The sequence below is a fragment of the Balearica regulorum genome, chromosome 1 (assembly GCF_011004875.1).
Source record: "Balearica regulorum gibbericeps isolate bBalReg1 chromosome 1, bBalReg1.pri, whole genome shotgun sequence".
Classification (NCBI taxonomy): Eukaryota; Metazoa; Chordata; class Aves; order Gruiformes; family Gruidae; genus Balearica; species Balearica regulorum.
Window position 1 is genome coordinate 188,442,512 of NC_046184.1, and position 19,634 is coordinate 188,462,145.

The window sequence follows — 19,634 nt, forward strand, 5'->3', positions numbered from 1 at the left end:
TAACAAGGACGATCCCTGCAGGGCTGGAGGAAAGCTGTTGTGCCTTGAGGTAAACTTCTGGGCTCTTTAGAAGGTGTCAGGTCCTTGGTGTGGGGGCAATGCACTGCACCACATGGTGTTCAAAGGCCAAGGACTTCATTGGCAAGTGTCCCACGGGGGAGCATATGTCGCGAAGCCGCAAGCTGCTAGGACAGGCCTAGCAGGTCTCTCAAATGTGTATGGAGATGCCACCAGGAGGCTTCCCCTGGTGAGGAGTCCCAGGGGAAGCTCCAAACCTCGCCTGTAACCTTCAAACCCAAAGCCCGACTGTATGAAGCTTCCCAAAACACTTGAGAGCGTGAGACACAAACCCAAATGTACTCAAATACAGTACACTGGGGAACAGGTTTTCCCCGGTCTGCTCAGGCTGTGATTTCCAAGACCCCCTGGGGGCGAGGTGCCCTGCTCCAATCCCTGCCCATTAGCAGCCAGCAGGTTACAAAAAGGCAAGCTAGATTTCAATTCACAGTCCATTGCTGCCTAGTGACCGCCTTTACCCCCAGCAAAAGCAAAACAGTTTATTCCCTGGTTTTTAGCAGAAACCAAGGAGCCAGGTTGCGCAGAGGAGGAGGAAGGCGGCTGCCAGCCAGAGCTCCTGTCCCAGTAGCATGGAGCTGGTCATTGAGCTACTTCTGCCGGGGGGATTTTCATCTGTGAAACGAAGCAGAAGCACGGACAGGAGCTCTGACTGCAGCAGTCCTGCGTGAGCTGAGACCGGCTAAACTCCCGGCTTGGCTTTTATCATCAGACTAAATCTGGTGGCGGTAAACTAAGTTCCTAATGCAGCGATACGCCCAAACAAGCTGTTGCAAAGGGGCAGTTTTTAACCTCTTGTAAGTTATCGGTCACCTTCTCCAAGGTGGAAACTGCCACCAAAAGCCTCTTAAGCAGCAAACCGCCTCAAGTCAGTTGTTCACTTCCCAGGGACAAGCAGCAAGCCTGCCTCCACGCAGCTGTCTGCGTCACAACGCCAACCATCTACACACCGAGTAAGTCAGGAGCAAGTGACATGCACGCTGAGTTTTTCAGGTGTAACGGAGGGGAATAGCCTGACTTGGGAGGTCAGCCCCCAGGCATGGAGCCTGCAGCCGGGGCTGAAACCTGCCCCAGCGAGGAGCTTTTGCCTCTCTGCCACCACTTGTAGCTCTTGCACAAACTTAGCTTAGAAGGAACTTTAATGCAGTTTAGCAACCTGTTCTTCTGATGATTTCTAAGAGGGGGAGAAGAAAAGAGCCCCCAGTTCCTCAGTGTTAACACTTTAGTGCTTGCAGCGTTTCTCTTTGAGTAAGTGATTGCGGTTGGGGTAAGAGCAAAAATCTGATGGGCTCAAGGGCTCTGAGGAATATTCATGGCAGTATTCCTGCAACTGGAAGCATGAGAAGCACGAGAAGCACGAGAAGCACTCCCCAGGTTACATCAAGAATCGTGGAGTTTAATAAACTTCCGTCTCTAAACCTGTAGGATTCACATTTTCAAATTTTCTCTCCCAACTTTAAGGGCCAAATCTTTCTTGTTAAATTTAGGCTAATATGCAACTACTCAGATCAGTAAAACTCTTGGAGTATTTCAAGAGCTCAGATGTTGACTAAAATACAAAATACAGAGAAAACTGTGACCACTACAAGCAGTGATTTCTTCCCTTTCTATCAGTTTTTACTATTTCAGGCACAGACCTCTGGTTGAGCTCCCCTACAAACACCGCCCTAGATATCGATAGCCGTGCAAAGCTCAGTGCAGACACTTGGCTCCGTGCTGCTGACGACGAGGTCGGGTTTAAAACCCCGAGAAGGAACATGCTCCTGCTGCAGAAGCAAGGTGCCAGCTTGCTAAATACTCCCCTTGGACTGCGCCATTTTCTCAGCAAAGGGTTAAACATTTTAGCACAGAGCCCTGAAACGCTGAGATTACAGACAGAGCTGGAGGTCAGTATTACCGCACAGCGTCTGCACATCCAGCTCCTTGTAAGTGCTCACAAACCAGCCCTTGGGACAGAAATTTTTCCATGTCAGCATGTGTTTTAGCAGCAGTTGAACCTCCCCCCCCCGCCCCGCCCCTGCTTTCAAGCATGCAGAAAAAAGCTGGGGGTTTAAGCTCTGAATTTTTTTTTAAATTTTTATTTTTAATATTTGTTCTCAACCAGTAAAGGCAACGGCTCAGAGACGTGAAAAAATGACAGATTGAGGGATGCAAAAGCTGGAAGACTACATTGCTGAGGAAACTACACATTTTTGGAAGAGTTTGGATGTCTTTGATTTAAACATGAGAATTTGACAAGTCCACAGACTCCCCCCTACACACATTTCATTCCCTGAGATTTCTTACGCTTTGCCGTGCTCTAAAGGGCAAAACCCAAGACTACGCAAACCGTTCCCGAAGAACTGACGTCAAATCCTCTCTCTCACAATTACAGGGCCAGGGCCAGACCTCACTGCGGTAATTTCTCCCGTAAGCTAGGGTCACCACAGCAAGGAGAACAGAAGGACTTTACCCCCTATTTTATATATTATAAAATGCAAGCAGTATCTAGATTTCAGGGAGCCCTACCAGGATGTAGAAGTACAAAACGCAGGGGAAAACAACTGTGAACTACATCAAACAGAAAGGAACAGCGATGGGTCTAATCCCCAGGCACGAGGCGCAGCTTCCCTAAGCATCTCCCTGCACAAACCCAGAACTGAACTTGCTGAAGTCACCGGCAAAATATTTCACTTCCTTTCTCCCTTTTCACGTACAGAGAATTTGTACGTGGGATCATCTGGCTGCATGAGGTAGGGGTTAAAAAAAAAAGGGGGGGGGGGAGGGGGGAAAGCTACTAAAGATGATCAGCTTGTAAATAATTAGGACACAGACTTGAGCTCCCTAATGCTTCATTTCAGCACATCAGAAAGATCCAACCACCACCATCTTCTGCAGGACCCCATTCAGTAAGGAGGATGGTTAATCCATCTTTCGCGTCTTTGTGCATCCCTGGGCCCCACTTAATGGGCATTGAGCAAACTGAAAACTACCCTCTTCCTGCGGCTCCCTCACCGTGTCCGGGAAGGAGCCTTCCTGCCACGTATCTAAATCCTTCACACAATTTTTCCTCCGGGGTTGCACGCTGACATTCACCCTATTTTACTGCTGATGGGTGAAGGCAGAGAGCAGTAAAGACTATAACCTTCATTTTAAAACACAAGAATAATGGCTTTAATATTTTCAGGTGTAACACACAAGGCTGTAATGTCCCCAACGCACTCTTTGAAAACTAAGGTTGGAAAAAACCAAAACCAGCTCCTATGTTCCTTTATAAACTTGTACGCTGCTCAAGAAAGCTGTATCGTGAATGCATTTGAAAAGGAAGCTGCTTGTGCTGCTGCAGCAGCTGGAAGTGCAAAACCGCTCTAGGTCACAACTCCGCACCTTAACGCGAGGCGATTTCTGAAGTAACGCACCACCCTGAAGCAGACCCGAGCAGCTGGGGTGGTTCCAGCTCACCCTGCCTGCACTGCCGCGGGGATGACGGTGGCAATCGTGACAAACCCCTGCGGCAAAACCTTCCAAGGCTTTGCCTGTTGGAGATCACGGTGTTCTACTGGATATTTCGTTTTCTTCTTGAAAAGTGCTTTCTAATGGCTTGGCATAATTTGTTGTCCTACATATGTTTGAATAGAAGCATAATTATGCCACAAAAGGGAGTATTTTTTTAATGCAACAAAATAGAGGGAACAATGCAACAAGGCTGCTTTGGTAGAAAAGACCAGTTTGAAACATACTCAGAATGCAGAGATTATTATAGATCAGATTAGAATAACAAAATGGGCCTGAATTATCATTCAGTCCACTGAGATTTAAAAATTAAAAATATATACCTCTAAGTGGGTTGTCTTACTCATTTGTTTAGCAGATCAAGCAAACAAAATTAAAGTGTTTATACTTTTAGAAGTATAGGGAAGATTAAGGTATTCTCTAGGTTTTATTCCTTCTAAATGACATGTCTCTTAAAATAAACACATTTTTTATCCCAGTGTAGTGTCTTTCAAGTCATCTAGGTAGGACCTGCTGGACGATTAGTGGGTGGCAAAACCCTCCCGATTTGAGAGTTTCGTTTTGTCAACTGAAATCTGAAGGAACCAAAGAGATTCAACTGCTTTCAGAAACGGGGGTTGGGTTATTTTAAGATCTTTATATCCCCATGGAAGAGCATTTGCAAAGATTAAAATAAAGCACTGGAAGCTCATCTTCATCATCAACCTACCCACAGGGAGAAGGGGAGAGAGAGAGAGAGACTTCTCCAGGTGACCTGCCTGACTGACACGGAACGAAGATGGCAAAGCTGTAGCTGCAGAGCCGCAGGCACCCTTCCAGCAGTTCAGGAGGTTTTCCTCTACTGGTGTCGTCACATAATTAAAGCAGGACTAATTAGGGAGCTGCTAGAAAATGCAAGTCATCTAATGGCTCCAATCTATCCCCGAGCAGCACCTCAATGGGGTCACTTGTGCCCGAGGTGAGGGACGCCGGCCATCCCTCCAGCTACGAGAGCCATGGAAGGCCAGACTCCGGCAGAAGGAGTAGGGTCGGCTTGTACAGCACCCCGAGCTTAAAATTAGTGCTGAATCAGCAATCAGCCCAGCAGCGGGAGCCTGGAAAGGATGTTTCTGGAGGTAGAAAAAGACTGTGAAAGTTCCTTCACACTGCAGCGCAGCTTTAAACTGGAGTCGCGATTTAATGTAGTTCTGTGGATCAGCTGCAGCCCATTACCAGGGCCTCCTGTACTCGTTTGGGAAACATCTCCTTAAAAAGTATAAAACTCCATCCGGGAACAGTATCCAAAGTTTCAGAGCTGACTGCCATTAGCTTGCTTTATTCAATCCTGTAACATACTTCAAACTTTGATGCGGAGTTCTGCTAACTAAGAGTCAAAGACAAAACCCCCCTAAATCAATCCATGAAGACTAAGCAGTTTCATCATCTTCAAAATAAGGTCTTGCATTTTTTTTATAGTATTTGATAGCAGCTTTTTATTGGTTACAAAACCTAAGCCCATATACAAAATTAGGAACACATTTAGATGCCTCTTTGAAAGAACGTTTTAGTCTATTTTAACTGATAGTTTAAAAAAATAATAAAAACAATGCAATTTTAAACACTGTTCTGAAAACGTAAAAGTGCAGCAATATACTTTGTTTCCTTTATTAACTATGAAATGGTGCAATCCCAATCAAAAGCTGATAAGGTCACAACAGAAAACTGAGCAAAGGCTTTGTCCTGCCTTACCCAGTTCTCCCATGTTCACTTTAATGTAATGCATTGAGTGCAAGAAAAGGATCAAATCTTCACAGTAGTGGAAAACTGTTGTTTCGGTATCAATTTGTACGTAATCTCTAGGATAAGAGGGAGTGCAGGCTGAACAGGGTATCCGTCAGTCTATATGGCATAGAGGGAGACTAAATTGAATTAGAAGGGGGGAAATATTTGTTCACAATAACATCTGCTGGAACTCTAATTTCACAAAAACTTTGTGACCTTACCTAACTTTGACTTTTTATTGTTTAGTTTTTCTTAGCGAACACCACACAGTTTCAAGATTTTAGACTATAGTGTGTGAATAGGATGCAGTTACCATATGAAGCTTCAACTCAACTTTTGGGAAAAGAAAAAAGGCACAATGAACTTCCAACTCAATTTTATGTGCACAAGAGTTGAAAAATCTGAGCCACCTTAAAGAGAAATTGATTCTAAAATTTATAAAACCTATAAATAATCAGAGGCCAAACCACTATATTAAAACAGATTATCTAGCAAGTAAAAATCTTGCAGTTTAAACATACGCTTGTATCCAGTTGAGATACAAGACAACTCACTCTTTAAAGTGGCTCCACCTTGGCAGATATATATTTAATGAATGCACACCTGCTATGCGTTGTTCATCAGTGGAAAAACAGCTGATCCACAAAGCTCTGATGGCATCTGGCCTTATCTTCATCACAGTAAATACAACCCACATCCAATAACTAAATTCGTTTAGATTTTTCTATCCCTTCACATCAATGCATTGGGAAATTACACCCAGTAAACAACAGCAACAAAACCAGTTTGTGTGATAGCTTACAGAATTTCAAAATTATCCATCTTCGCGCCCCAGCAATACCAAAATCCCTTTGAAAACAACTGGGTCAGACGATTTTCCAAAAGCAATGACCTCACATACCTTAAGTAAAGTTATTTAATGTGCGCTGCACATCAGGTTTATGCTGAATAACGGCAGCTTCCATACAGCCTCACACATCAACCAGTTTGTATCTTTTTTAATCACGTGAATAAGATTTGAGACTAATTTCTGAATTATTCTTCCAATACTCCAAGAATGAAGCTTTTATGACGCTTCTAAGTAGTTGCTGGTTTGTTGCCAACCACATCATCATAAGCACTGGTTACTAAGTAAAAAATAGTTTAAGACTAAATTACAGTAAACATGAAAGCTCCACAGTTTAAACCCAATATAAATCAACCATATCCAATTATCAATTTAAAACAAAATATATTGACTACTGAAAGTTGAAAGCAAGATTCTTTTTAACTAATATATTTTTGGACAGAAATTTTTTTTTCTCTACAGTCTGGGACTCTTGCTTTCAGCTTAAACAGAAGTTCAAGTCCATAACAGGTTGTAGCTCAGGTAAAATACCATGCACAGCATTTGATTACTTCAAAACAGCAGGAACACACAGGCTGAAGTGAGTGGTCAAATAGGGCTCGCTGTTCTCAAAAATTAGGTATAATGGCAAAAGCTTTACCAGTCCAAATCTACAGTTCATTCTCCAACCCTGGTTTCTGAGGCAGTTAATGAACACACATCAATTACTGATAGATGAAGTAGTTTTTTTGTTTGTTTTAAACTTAAGTGTTTAATCAATTGCCAAGTGTTTGTTTTTTGTTTTTTTTTTTAAGTTACTTTTATTTCAGTTTCACCAATGAAATTCATTTGGCTTGTATTTTTGAATCTATTCTTCCACATAAAGTATATGAAAATATGTTTGTGGAGGACGATGATGGAGGCTCAGAGCAAACTGGGCCCCTGTAAAGTCTTCCAAAATGTACGCATCATACCAAAGTGTCTTGATCCACAGCGCACCATTTTCCAAAGAAGCTACTTTTCCGTGGAAAGCCAATGTGCCACCACTATGGAATATTCTTAACAAAACTGCAGATTGCGGTTGTCAGCATGTGGCACCAGGAAAAAGGCAAATAAAGGTAGTTGGGACTGTTAAAAAGAATTCTGAAACAGTTTAAGAGATCATGCATATGCATTTACAGTCCATGTGATAGTGACGTTTGGCAACTGCAAAGTGACCGATACATGGCTTGCTTTAGAAGCATCAAAACGAAGAGGCATGTGTGTCTTGGAGCCTTTTGTTTCTTCACTTGGTAGCCATCTGGTGGTGCTTCATACTGGTGTGGGACAGAGAAGCTGCACTTTTTTGAACTTAAAAATTAAATTCTTTCGTTTGAAGGTTGGCCGTTGGGTCAAAGTTGTAAGTACCTCCTTGAGTGGCTTCAGGAATGAGACTGGGATCTTCATCAATCTATAAAATACAACAACAAAAGCGCATGAGACACCAATTCCCCACGCAACTGGGTACACCTAGAAGAGGTTCACAATTGTTCAACTGTTCTTCTTTTTTAAATATTATTGCAATAAAATTGATCAATTTTTTCAATTCCTCAAATATATTTAAAAAGAACAACACATGAACTCTGCTCTAATACCATTAGAGAAACAGAAAATTGAAATGGTTAGAGACTGGGTTGCTGCTTGGACAAAGCAGTTGCTATTTTAGCTGTGCGATTTAATTTTCAACGCCAATTTTCAGTACTTCTGGAGCTGGCTAATCACTAGTTGGAACTTCCAAAATTAGTATTGTACTTTCTCCCATTTTCTTTCAGCAGCTGATAGAAACACTTATATAAAGCTTAAAAGAGTAGTCAGTATCTCCTATCAAAATCTGAAGGATTTAGAATTACTCAATTCAGAGCAGTTTTATATGGTTCTCATAAGTGCAGTCTGATTTTTTTTTTTTTCTAGGAACAGCAAATAACATGGTCAGTAGCATCAATATGCACAACTTCAAACCCCACCCATCCTCCTCCAAACCATCAGCTGCATCTATTCACTGGACGCATCGCCTCTACAAACCCGTCTGCAGGAACCACATGCCTCGTTTCAAATTGTGTGTCATTCGGAAGCAGGTAAGAGCCCTTGTGCGTGGGGACTAAATAGCTTTCTGAGATCTGGCCTTGGGAGCAGTGTGGATGTCAGAACTGACTCACCTAAAATGTCTGTTTCTCTTTACTTTGGGTGAGGTAATCCTCCTAAATTGGAGGGAGCGATTAAGGCCTTTGGTAACAGCAACAATCCTCAGAGGAAAGAGTGGGGCACATCATGCCCACATGAAGATTGAATCTGTTTTCAGAATGCTTTGCAAAATGTTTGTGAGTTGATAAATTAGCACATCTGCCTTCAGCAGAGGTGAAGTTACTTTGTAGTACCCAAGTTCACATGCCTTTCACACAATAAACTAAAGTCAGGAAGCCATTAGTGCTGGTCCTAAAGTACATGTGCACTTTATAGGGCTCAAAGGAGCAGATGGGACTAGGCATATCTAGTAGCCAGCAACATCTTGTGAGAATACAGATCCTGAAGTAACAGAAGGCAGGAATACTCCTGGGCAGTCAATCTTAACACTGCCAAGCAGGCTAACATAACCAGTCTCTTGTCTCCCTAGGGCAATTTGGATTTTTTTTTTTTGGGGGGTGTGTGTGTTTTTCTTTTTTCCTTTTGCACCAGTCCTCAAATGACAAGGGTTATTTTCCTACTTAGTTACTGCCTGAAAATTTGTCTGGTTTTATGTTTTAACTCCTATCTCCCAATCATGGAATTTCTACAATTTCAAATTTCAGAAGCCCCAGAAAACCTTGTAACAGTATAAACAATAATCTGAAGTGTTGCTCCAGGGTAAAGGCAGTAAATTCATCAAATTAGGCATAGATTAAATTACATTAGTTTATGTAAAAAGTAAACGCACAGAAGAGAGTACTAACCTCAAAAAGGGTATTTTTCCACCCGCACCAACTAGGCTGTGCCCTTCAGTTAGCTACAGAAGTCTCAGAGTCACTATGGAGACTATTAGACACTGCTCACAGAATCATTACAAGCAGAGAGAACTTTTCACAGATCTTAACTTCTGGTGACTAACTTCACAATCACATGATGGACCCATGAATTGAAAATTAACAAGTCTTAAAGTTAGAGAATTCAATTTAAGAGAAGAATTGAAGATATAGTTCTACCAGGCTGCAGAACTACAGACACCCTGGATGGCCTAGAGAAGGTAATTACTATGTCTTCAAATTGCTCGTTGAAGTGCTTCTGATGCACTCACAAGCAACCAGTAGCAGAAAGAGCTAGAACCCAAAGGATCAAAATACCTAATCAGGCTGCAACAAAAATATCAGATGGTCTGGATGAATCAGTTGCAAAAAGTCTTAGTTTTGATGATTCTCTTCAATGCAGAATCCAGACTGAGCAACTACAGAACTGAAATACAGTGATCTATCTGAAAATAAGGAACCACCCCCCACTCCAAAGACTGATGTATGAGAAAGTAAAAAGGGGAGCCAGAGAACTGTTTAGATTCTAATCACAAGTAATTACATGTTAATTTACATGTCAGTGTGACAAAATTAGGTCAGCGTCATCGATTTATTAGTCAAAACCAGAGTAGTCATCTTGATGTTGCTAAAGAAAATTCTTGGTAGTGAGAAACTCTTCAAAGACTTTCAATTAGGGGAAGCTGTACTGAAAAAGGAGCAGGAAAACTGCATTCCCAGATAACCTATGTTCATGACAATTGGAACTGAGGAACAATGACAATGTACTTACTAATCTAACAGCACAGTGCATACACTCTTCAATCTTTAGCATACTTACATCATCACCAGAGAAATACTGATCTATGATTTCAAATGCTAGTTTATAAATGTCTTCATTCTCATGCTGTTGCAAGGCTTCAATTTTCTCTAACCCTGGATAAAAGAAAATGGAGAAGAGTTTTGTAAGTTTAAACTGAAGTGAATTACTATTTTGAAAAAAAATTAACTAAGAAAAATAATGAAACATTACTATTGAAACATACTAGAAAAGATGTAGCTCAGTTTGCAAATATTAACACAACTACTATCTTTGCCTCTAAGATGGAAAAAAAAAAGTAACTTATGAACCTTTGCATGCCATGGAATATCACATTTTGTGAAGAAGAAATGATAGAAACTTCTCTCTTTTTCGATAAAATTACATATATAGTATGTAGTACATACATAAGCTGCTCCATAGTTTTTGTTCCAGTCATTGTGCTTTCTGTGTATCACCCAAAGGATATGGCTTCATTTGTGCGTTGCATACGAGTTTCAAACAACATGGCGATAGTCTCACACCAAGAGCTGCTTAAAACCCTAATTCCATTTTCAAACTGGATATGGTACAATACAAGGGGAAAACTTCCAGTATAGTAAGTTCTCAAACATCCCTTTACTGCTATCTTACTATAATACATTAATTAGCATGTGTTAAAACTTGGATTGCAATGTCCCAAAGCCTGACTCCTCATCCAGCTTTGATCTGTAATGAAATTATGATCCTAACAACTGCTTCCAAGGCAATAAACTAAATCAAGAATTGTGTGTTTTACCACAGAATAAAGTATATGCAATAATCAAATGAAAAGAAGCACAATTCTCATTTAAACCTAAAAGATACCTAAGCTACAGAAAGCTCCTTCAACACGACAATCCCTAAACCAAACTAAAAACCAAAAAAAAGTAGTTTATCTCATTACGAAAGTCTCACTTGCTAATTCAAATAGCCTAGGGTAAAAAAACGCTATAGTACATATCAACAGCAACAAGGGGAAGGCAGAATAATATCCAACAAATTAATTTTTTTAAAAGCCTAATAAACACTTACCTCCACACTCTTCTATAATTTCAGCTATTGTGCTAGCCTCATCACCAGCCATTATCAGGATGTTCTTCAGACCATCCAGCACCACCTGTACCACTTGAGAATCCTTTACTGAGAGTAAATTGCAGAATGGTGGGATTACATTTTGCTGTACAAGGTATTCAACCTGAATAATGAAGGAAAAAAAAAAGTGCTTTCAACATTGTGCTTCTTACAAATGGCTGCATCTGCAAGGTTTTAGTGACAATCTGAAATCCCCCTACACATACCTGATCTTTTCTCCCACTTATTGTCAAATTGCTAATTGCCCAAGCAGCCTCCTTTTGTGTTCCAAAGTCCCCCTGAAAAATAAAATTAATAGCTCATTAAAATCTGCATGGAAACATCTGTCAAGATTATTATTAAAAATCACAGACTCCTCATGTCAGATTTATAAAAAGAGGATGACAACTTGCATAGCTGATAGTTTGACTGACCTTAGCCAGCTGGTGTATGATCATAGGGATTAGCCCAGCATCTATTACAGCCTGAACTTGTTGCTGGTTTCCTGCTGTGATATTGGAAAGGAACCAAACTGCTTCCTACAATTGGTCAAAACAAGAAAGCAAAATACCTTTAAAAACTAGTCAACAGATAAAAAAAACAACCACCAAACTAAACAAAACAAAACAACCTCAAAACCTAAAATTGTACCATGACCTATCACTAAACAGAACCTCTGGGTTTCCTCCCCAATAGCAGTTCTAGCACACAAACTCTTATTGCACTGTGAAAGCCAAACATGCAGGGGATCAATGTAAAATTGATGCGATTAATTCACAGGACCAGAGTATTACTTACACAAGGAGTGTGTCCATACATAGGGAGTAATATAGACTTAAACCTTATAGCCACTTTGCATTGCTGGAGTCGCAGCCGTGTTTTAAACTTTTAATCAGTTTTGTAAAGAAAATAGGAAAACTGGTAAAACCTCATATAACCTTATATCAGACAGGACACTCAGTCCTGAGACTTTACCTAAACAGTTATCTCCTTCAGGTGGTTCATGGGCATAGCTAACAGCTACCTGCTGGCAGTTACAAATTCCTGGTTCAAAGGGGGACACTTGTAAAGGCAATCCAGAACATCTTGGGCTCCAATGTTAAGTAAAAGACAAACATATGTGGCAAGCAGCCAATTGTGAAGTACTGCAGGAAAAAAACATAACAGGTTCCAGTCTCCAGGGATGTGTGTCTTGCTTTTATTTGTATTTGCCCCTCACAATATACACTTAAAACTCAAAGCGTTTCTAGACTCCCCTTACACAAAAATAATTCCTTTCTGGGAATTCAAAGAGAGCTCTTCATCATTCTTTTGTAAGAGCTAGAAGGGCAAGCAGAAACAAATCACAGCAGTTTGAACTGTCAAAGATAACTTCTTCAGAGCTCTTGAAGTTGACAGGGCCTGAAGAAACAGAGATTTCTCACAAATAGATTTCCCCTCAATGGTACACTAAGTGGGAGAATCACGTAAGCTAAACAAAAAAGCCTCCTCCTCAGCCAGCCCTATCTTTGCAGTGGAAGATGGCACAAGGATTAAAAAAATATAAAAAACGAAATACAGCTCTGGAAGAGGGCATTGGTCACTTTCTTTCAATTCCCCCTATTCCATCCAGTCCTTGCAGCAGTGAAGTTACCTCTGCCAAGAGGAAGGAGAGGAAATGCAGGGACAGTTTTCAGAAAAAGACAGTGGTAGTCTCTAGGTAAGATGGACAAGAGAACAAACTCCACTATGAAAAGGCGCAGTAGAAAAACTCAATCGACCTTACTCAACTCAGTGGACTCAACCAAAAGTAACACTTTTTAATTATGAAAAACTATAATGCAAGTTAGCCAGTTACTTTGCAAACATAAAAAAAGTATCACACTCCAAAGCAAAACCCATCAGTTCTCCCAAAAAGCACTAGGCATCAACACCAATGCATGGATCCTCATTAAGCCTGTTTGGCTTTAGCCCTAATTAAGCACCAGCCTCAAAGGCTATGTCTTCATACAAAATTGCTCACATGCCAGAAATAATAGCTGTAATAAATTCTTCTGTAATATGCTACAGAGGACTGTTTTATTTCTTAAACAAAAACATTAAGTTTGGAAAAAACAAATCATACCTTATTTATCTTCTCTTTTGGATGCGTCAGGAGATTTGGGAAATAAGACAAAACATCGCAATTGAGAACAACTTGTGTCTGTTCATCAGTACCAGTTACTATGTTGCCTACTGCTCTCAGTGCTGCTGTCTGAATATCCAAAGTGGGAAGGAAAAAAAAATTGCATGTTAAAGACATTGCTGTTACTTATGCTAAAACAAAGATCATTTTAAGACATCTCTTTACGAAATACAATTTAGCACTTCATCCTCTGTGCTACATCCTAAAAATGGGTACTGTTTCATCAAGACAGAAACACACAGTACAGCATTTTACTGAATAGATGCACTGCAGCTCAACTCAAAAAGTGCAAAGATTAGAAATTAAATATTAAAACAATAGAAGAGCTAATTCATTATGTATCTGATCCGAGTCACAGTTAACATTAACTGTTTCTAGGCTTTGACTACATCTGCCAAGGTTGCTTACTTTTCCATTCAGCTCTCCACTACAGAATTAAAAAACACACGACTACTTTTCTTCTTATTGACTCTCAGCTGACTTTCAGAAATGGACTTTCTATCTTTATGTATTGGTTACTAAATGCTTTACAAGTGACAGAATACCGGAGAGACTCCTTTTCATCAAGTGAACTGGTATGACAAATTTCAAGACAGCCAAGTCTCATCCAAAGTACATACTAAACAAACACGACAAATGCACAGATACATAAAAAAGCTCCAAATTACAATGGCTGGTTTATAAAAAACAAGCACAAATTAACTAACTTTTAGTTTCCCCTTGTCTTTGAAATTAATCAAACAAGCTCAGTTAACCTACCTTTTGCAGCTAATTAGAAATTTACTTTACTAAAAGGACTCAGCATCTACAAATATTTTAACATTCAAAAAGTTCCAAAATATGAATTGATTTCCATGAGCTATTCAGACAGAATATGCACAACCATGCATGCAGCAACAGAAAAGAGTGCGTATAACTTGAATTCTGGAAAACGTGAAATCTGTTGTCATTAAATATTTTAGGACAACAAAAGGAAGGCACTCCTGGTAATCACACTTAATGTTTAACCTGTCACTTTACTTTAAAACTATATTAGAATGGGTTTGTTTGAGTTTTCTTTTGTTTTAATCATCTTTTTTCCCCAGTGTAGGCAACATTTTTTATTCAGTTTTACCTGCAACAACTATAGCAATAAATGCTATATCTCAGTACTCCACTGTAATAAATACTCTAAGGCACATTTTTTTAGAAAATAGCTTACAAAGGACTATTCAATAGCAACTGAACCAGACTTACTTGAACTTTAACCTCCTGATGACTCAGAAGGGGAACTAGAAAAGGTACAACTCCTGAATCAATCACCATTTGTATCTGTTCGTTTCCACCATCTGTTAAGTAGGACAAAGCCCAAACAGTGTCCACAAGAATCTACAAATTGGAAAGAACATGGTTTACACATTGAACAGTAAAATCCATATAACAGTCTTAATGTAGTGATCAACATTCCACATGTTGCGGGGGGGGGGGGGAAGCATGCAATTTAGGTACAGGAAAAACTCAAATGTTACAATGAGACCTAATTAGTAAAATGTTAGATTATAACGTACAACTATGAAAATTGGGGCCATTTGTTCCATAGTAATAACTTCTGTATGTCTTCTCACAAAAAAAAAATAATTAAATATATCATTTTGGTGCATAAAGTGACAGCATACACCATCTCACAAAGATAAACTGTTGGGCTTGATTTGCATTTCAAAGATAGACAACCAGCTCAGTCAGATAAGTAGTTGTGCTAGTAATTTTCTGACGAAAATACCAACCCAGCCTCCTAGAACTGCTATAATTTGTTAGCTGTGCTATCTTTTCATTACGGAATACCTAAGTTACCTTAGTCTCTAACCCATCTATCTTAGCATTTCTGCTCCATACCACAGTTCTGAAGTGAAACTGCAAACTGTTCTGGATGTATGCCTTTTTTTGCCTTCATATTAAGATTAAAATCCACACTAAAGGAAAGGAATTTTTATACCAACTAAAGGACTAGCAACTATTGTAACGTGGCAACTGTTCAAGCAAAGCGAAAACCCACAGAGAAATTACTATCATGCGGGGCAATCTTAAATATCTTAAAGAAAACAAAGACTAAGTCACTGATGACTTGATAAGGATGATTTGAGAGCCCTCACAAAAAGAAAGGTACAAAAGTTACACTGATTGAAAAGTAGTATCTGAAGCAGAACCAAAGCTAGCAGAAAGAAGGATATCCCATCACTCAGAGATGAACTGCAGGGAAGAGAAATCTGGACCCCACTGAGGACATCATCTGTTGAGGTACCTAGATCTACTCTACTTTTAAAACAGATACCTGTTTAAAATTTCCAGCTATTAAGACAGCTAAATAATACAGTACTGAAACACAGGAAGGACTTTAAAGTCCTGACCCACAGGCTGCTTCCACCCAGCTCCAGGGACCAGACAGCACAGATCTAATGCTTTCTTGACACAGCCTGCTGCTGCCCTCACCCGCTAACGCCACAGGGACAGCCCAAAGTGCTGCAGTGGAGCCAGTATCGCAGCAGAAGCAGTGAGATGGTGCCTCACCAGTTTGCTGCCCCACAGCCCTGCTGGTGACGAGAGCAGCAGCCGCCAGAAGCGCTCACAGGACTGTTGGCTGACCTACCTGCATCACTGACTCATCTCCAAAGATAGGTTTGCTGCTCCAATACAGAGGCTGGGACCAGACTGGTACCTCCAAACTACCACCTGACTCTCAGGATCAAAAAGACGGGCACCCTAATTGAGATCAGTCAAAATCTGGCATCACAGAGTCTTATATCTACTTCAAGAAGCTTTCACACAATCATTGCTTGGAAAAGCTTTCAAATTTGGCAGGGGGAAAAAGTCTATAGGTTAGAAGTATGTTTGGTTTTGCTATGAATTTCCAGTCAGGTTTATCCAAATTATGAATTGGAAAGTCACCATGTGCTGTCTCCCACTCACATTACACTGGGAAAACCCTGGCAAAATCCCAGATTAAACTGTTAGCAAATATTCTGTGGAGCCAAGCCTACTTCACCATTAAAAGAGCAGCAGAAATACCACTACCACAGCATGGAAGTTACAAAAGACAGTTCCACCAATCTTATGCTCTATCCCCAGACCCACCACATGGGTTCAATTCCTGCTTCCCTAAATTGAAGGATCACTATAGGGATCAAAGAGTCAAAGACATTACAAAGTCCTGACAGGAGGAGGAGGAAAAGAGCAGCTCAGTATCCCTTAGTTACACAGATCTTTGTTCCTGAAGTCCCAATGTAAGACTTTGGGAGGTAAGTCTACCCCTCCAGGATTTTACTCAGAAAATGTATGTAAACCCATGGATCAGGAATGTGGGAAGTACTGAAGTTTTAGGATTAAAAACCTGAAGAAAAGTTGTCAAAGGTGCCACAAAACAATAGTTTATTGCTGTTTATTTAAGTGTATTTTTGTATGTGATTTCCTTAGTTAAACAGGTTGCAAAGTCAGGCACCCAACAGGTTACAAAAGTCAGATTTACCCATATGATCACAATATTTGATTGGACTAATAGGTAGAATTAAATAATTTTTTTTTTCTACACACACATTATATATCATCTATGCAAAATTACAAATTGGGGCAGAATTCAAGTGAAGCTGATGGTAAAGCTGGCACTTAGGATTTTTTTAAAATGTAGTTTCTTTCTAATGTAAAGGGTACAAAAATCTGTTAGAAAAGATATTTCAGAAATGGTGTTTGCACTTTCTTTTTCATGCTCGGAATGACTACAATTATATTAGTCTTCATATTTAACTGTGCATTTACTACTTAATTATACATAAACTAACACACAAAAACAAGTTTGCCACAAACACAATCTTGCGGCATTTTCTCTTTAGAGAAAACAAAGAATCTAAATATCTAAAACTTTAGAAATTACTTACGTTTATATCTGTATGGTAAATGAGAACACACAATGCTGGCAAAATCTGAAAAGAAGTTCATCAGTCATTACAGTAGAATAAAATGGGCTGCACAATCATGAATCCACATACTGCAGTCACAAAGCTTAGCTCGAGACTGCATCAGCATATTGCATTCACACACTTCCCAGCAGCTGGTCATTCCCTCAAAGTATGTATACAAATATTATATTTAAAATTTGTAAAAATACAAGACAGTCTGTATTTCAAAGACACACAGAGAGCAGACTGTATTTTGAGGGAAAACAAGCAAACAACAGAGATAAGACATCCCCCTCCTATTTTGAAAGCTTTGTTACCACACAATATAACAAAAATCATAAGCCTAATATCAACTTATAAAACTCTCTTGGATTAAAGTAAAACTTTATTTTTTGTATTCACATATGGTGAAAATACACAACTGAGCCGTGATAAGACTGCTTAGAACAGGGGGGTTTATTTAGTAAAGTATCACTTGTAGAAGTTTCCCTGTTCTCTGCTTCATTTTAAAAATTTCATTAAAGTTTAGCTGCTAACAGTATTACACTTCACATGGCTTCGAAAACTGTATCTACGCTTTGGAATTTATCTTAAAATGAAGAACTTTATGTACGTTACAACTACCGTTCTAGTAAAATAGCATCACTTTACTAGCTGTGCCTACACTATAAACACCACATTTGCTCTGTTCACTAGTTTAAAAGGATTTTCAGATGCTTCTCTTCTCAAGTGGGGACTTGACATTGACTGCGTGTTCACAGATAGTTGAAACACAAACTATAGTACATTCACTAGTTTACTTACATTTCTTCTTACTGAAAATAATTACATTTGAATACTTCTATATACAGGATCATGTTTGTAGCCTTTTTTTGTGGATGAAAACATGAAATGCTGAGTATGTTAGCACTTTCTAATGTGTTAATTTTTTGTTGTGTCCATTTTACTATATGGCTCATCAGTCTTTAGTCTTACTCAGTTTCAGATGTTAAATACCTTTATTACAGCCTCAGTAAGAATCATCAAATTGGTCAAATTACTTCATTTAACAACCGCTAAGTGGCACAAGACAGTGGCAAAAAACCATTCATAACTTCATAGTGTGACACTGTAAAACATTTGGCCTCTAGCCCAGAGTATAAAAAATTATCTGTCTCGTAATTCTTTATTTACCTCCTGAACTGTCTCCATAGGCGGTGGGGGGTCCTTATTCCTGCAGAGATTTACAATGACCCATGTGACGTTCCGAAGGAAGGTGATGGGAATGGAGGGATTGATGAAGGACAGAAGAGGTTTGACAACTCCCAGTGATATGACATAATCTCTACACTGAGGACCATCACCTACAGAAATGAAAATTGTTGTAAAAGAAATTACATTAAAAATGGAAAATCCTGAAATGTATGCAATGACATGTTGGGATACTGAAATTCTATGTTTCCTCACCAATAGTCTACTACTAACAGTTCATGTTCAATTAAATATACATACGTACAGATATGTATGTATATTTTACAAGACACAAAATTTATCCTGTTAATATTTTGTGCAGCAAGTGATACTATTCTTTAGAAAAAAATACGCTGTGCATATGTAATTCTGGCCACATGAAAAATTATATTAAGCCACAGCATTTAGAGGAAACATAGTCTCATATGATAATGCCAATGTTCAAAAAGTCAAATTCTAAAATGAAACACTCCCTGAATTCAAACCATTATAATAACAACAAGAGTTACCTATAATATTTCCGAGAGCCCAGACAGCTTGCTCACAAACGTTCTGGTGTGGTGAATGAAGTAGTCTCAAGAACAGAGGTACTGCATCTACAGAATGCAAAAATTGGATTTGTTTTCACTGGAACATAGTATATGTACAACACTTTCATTGATTAATACAAAACACTTTTGCTACTGTGCCTTATACTAAGATACATGTTTCTATTATGAAGAGCATACAAAACCTCGGTTAAACATTTCTATACATATCTAGAGAGTGGAAAAAATAGACTTGAGAACAAGCAACTATTAAACAACAATTCTGCCCACATTTAAACATTTTCCCATATTTTTCAAAGTGATATACAAGACCTTCAAGTATGTAGGTGCTAGGTTTAATGTCCCGGTAATTCAGACTTTCCAGTTATCCAAGATCACAATACATACCTAGCAGAATGACATACCTGCTTGGGCAAACGTGTTTCAAATCCTGACTTTAAGAAAACAGCTTCCTCCCAAGAGGTAGCTATAGTTAGTTTCCATATGCAGTGAAGATTTACATCCATCTGCCAGTCCTAAGGCACGTTTTAATTTGCTCTTATATAATGCATGCAACATACCAGATTAAGGAAGCAGTACTGATTTTAGATATCAGTCTCTGCTGAATTAAATAAATTTAATAGAGCTAGGAAACCATCCTTTTACTATTCCCATGCACTACTTCCCTTCACACAACCCATACTGTT

At 39.4% G+C, this 19,634-nt stretch overlaps 1 protein-coding gene across 1 annotated transcript in view; it reads right to left on the bottom strand.

Moving 5' to 3' along the window:
* Window positions 1–5,010: 5,010 nt before the first annotated feature.
* Window positions 5,011–19,634, bottom strand: part of KPNA3 (karyopherin subunit alpha 3) — a 53,178-nt gene continuing 38,554 nt past the window's right edge. The window contains exons 8-17 of the mRNA XM_075741879.1: window positions 18,910–18,996; window positions 18,344–18,513; window positions 17,150–17,194; window positions 14,481–14,612; window positions 13,185–13,313; window positions 11,515–11,619; window positions 11,308–11,379; window positions 11,042–11,204; window positions 10,010–10,104; window positions 5,011–7,604 (exon numbers count right to left, since the gene is read on the bottom strand). Coding sequence (XP_075597994.1) covers window positions 7,506–7,604; window positions 10,010–10,104; window positions 11,042–11,204; window positions 11,308–11,379; window positions 11,515–11,619; window positions 13,185–13,313; window positions 14,481–14,612; window positions 17,150–17,194; window positions 18,344–18,513; window positions 18,910–18,996 — 1,097 coding nt within the window. The 3' untranslated portion in view covers window positions 5,011–7,505. The remainder of the gene's footprint in view (window positions 7,605–10,009; window positions 10,105–11,041; window positions 11,205–11,307; window positions 11,380–11,514; window positions 11,620–13,184; window positions 13,314–14,480; window positions 14,613–17,149; window positions 17,195–18,343; window positions 18,514–18,909; window positions 18,997–19,634) is intronic.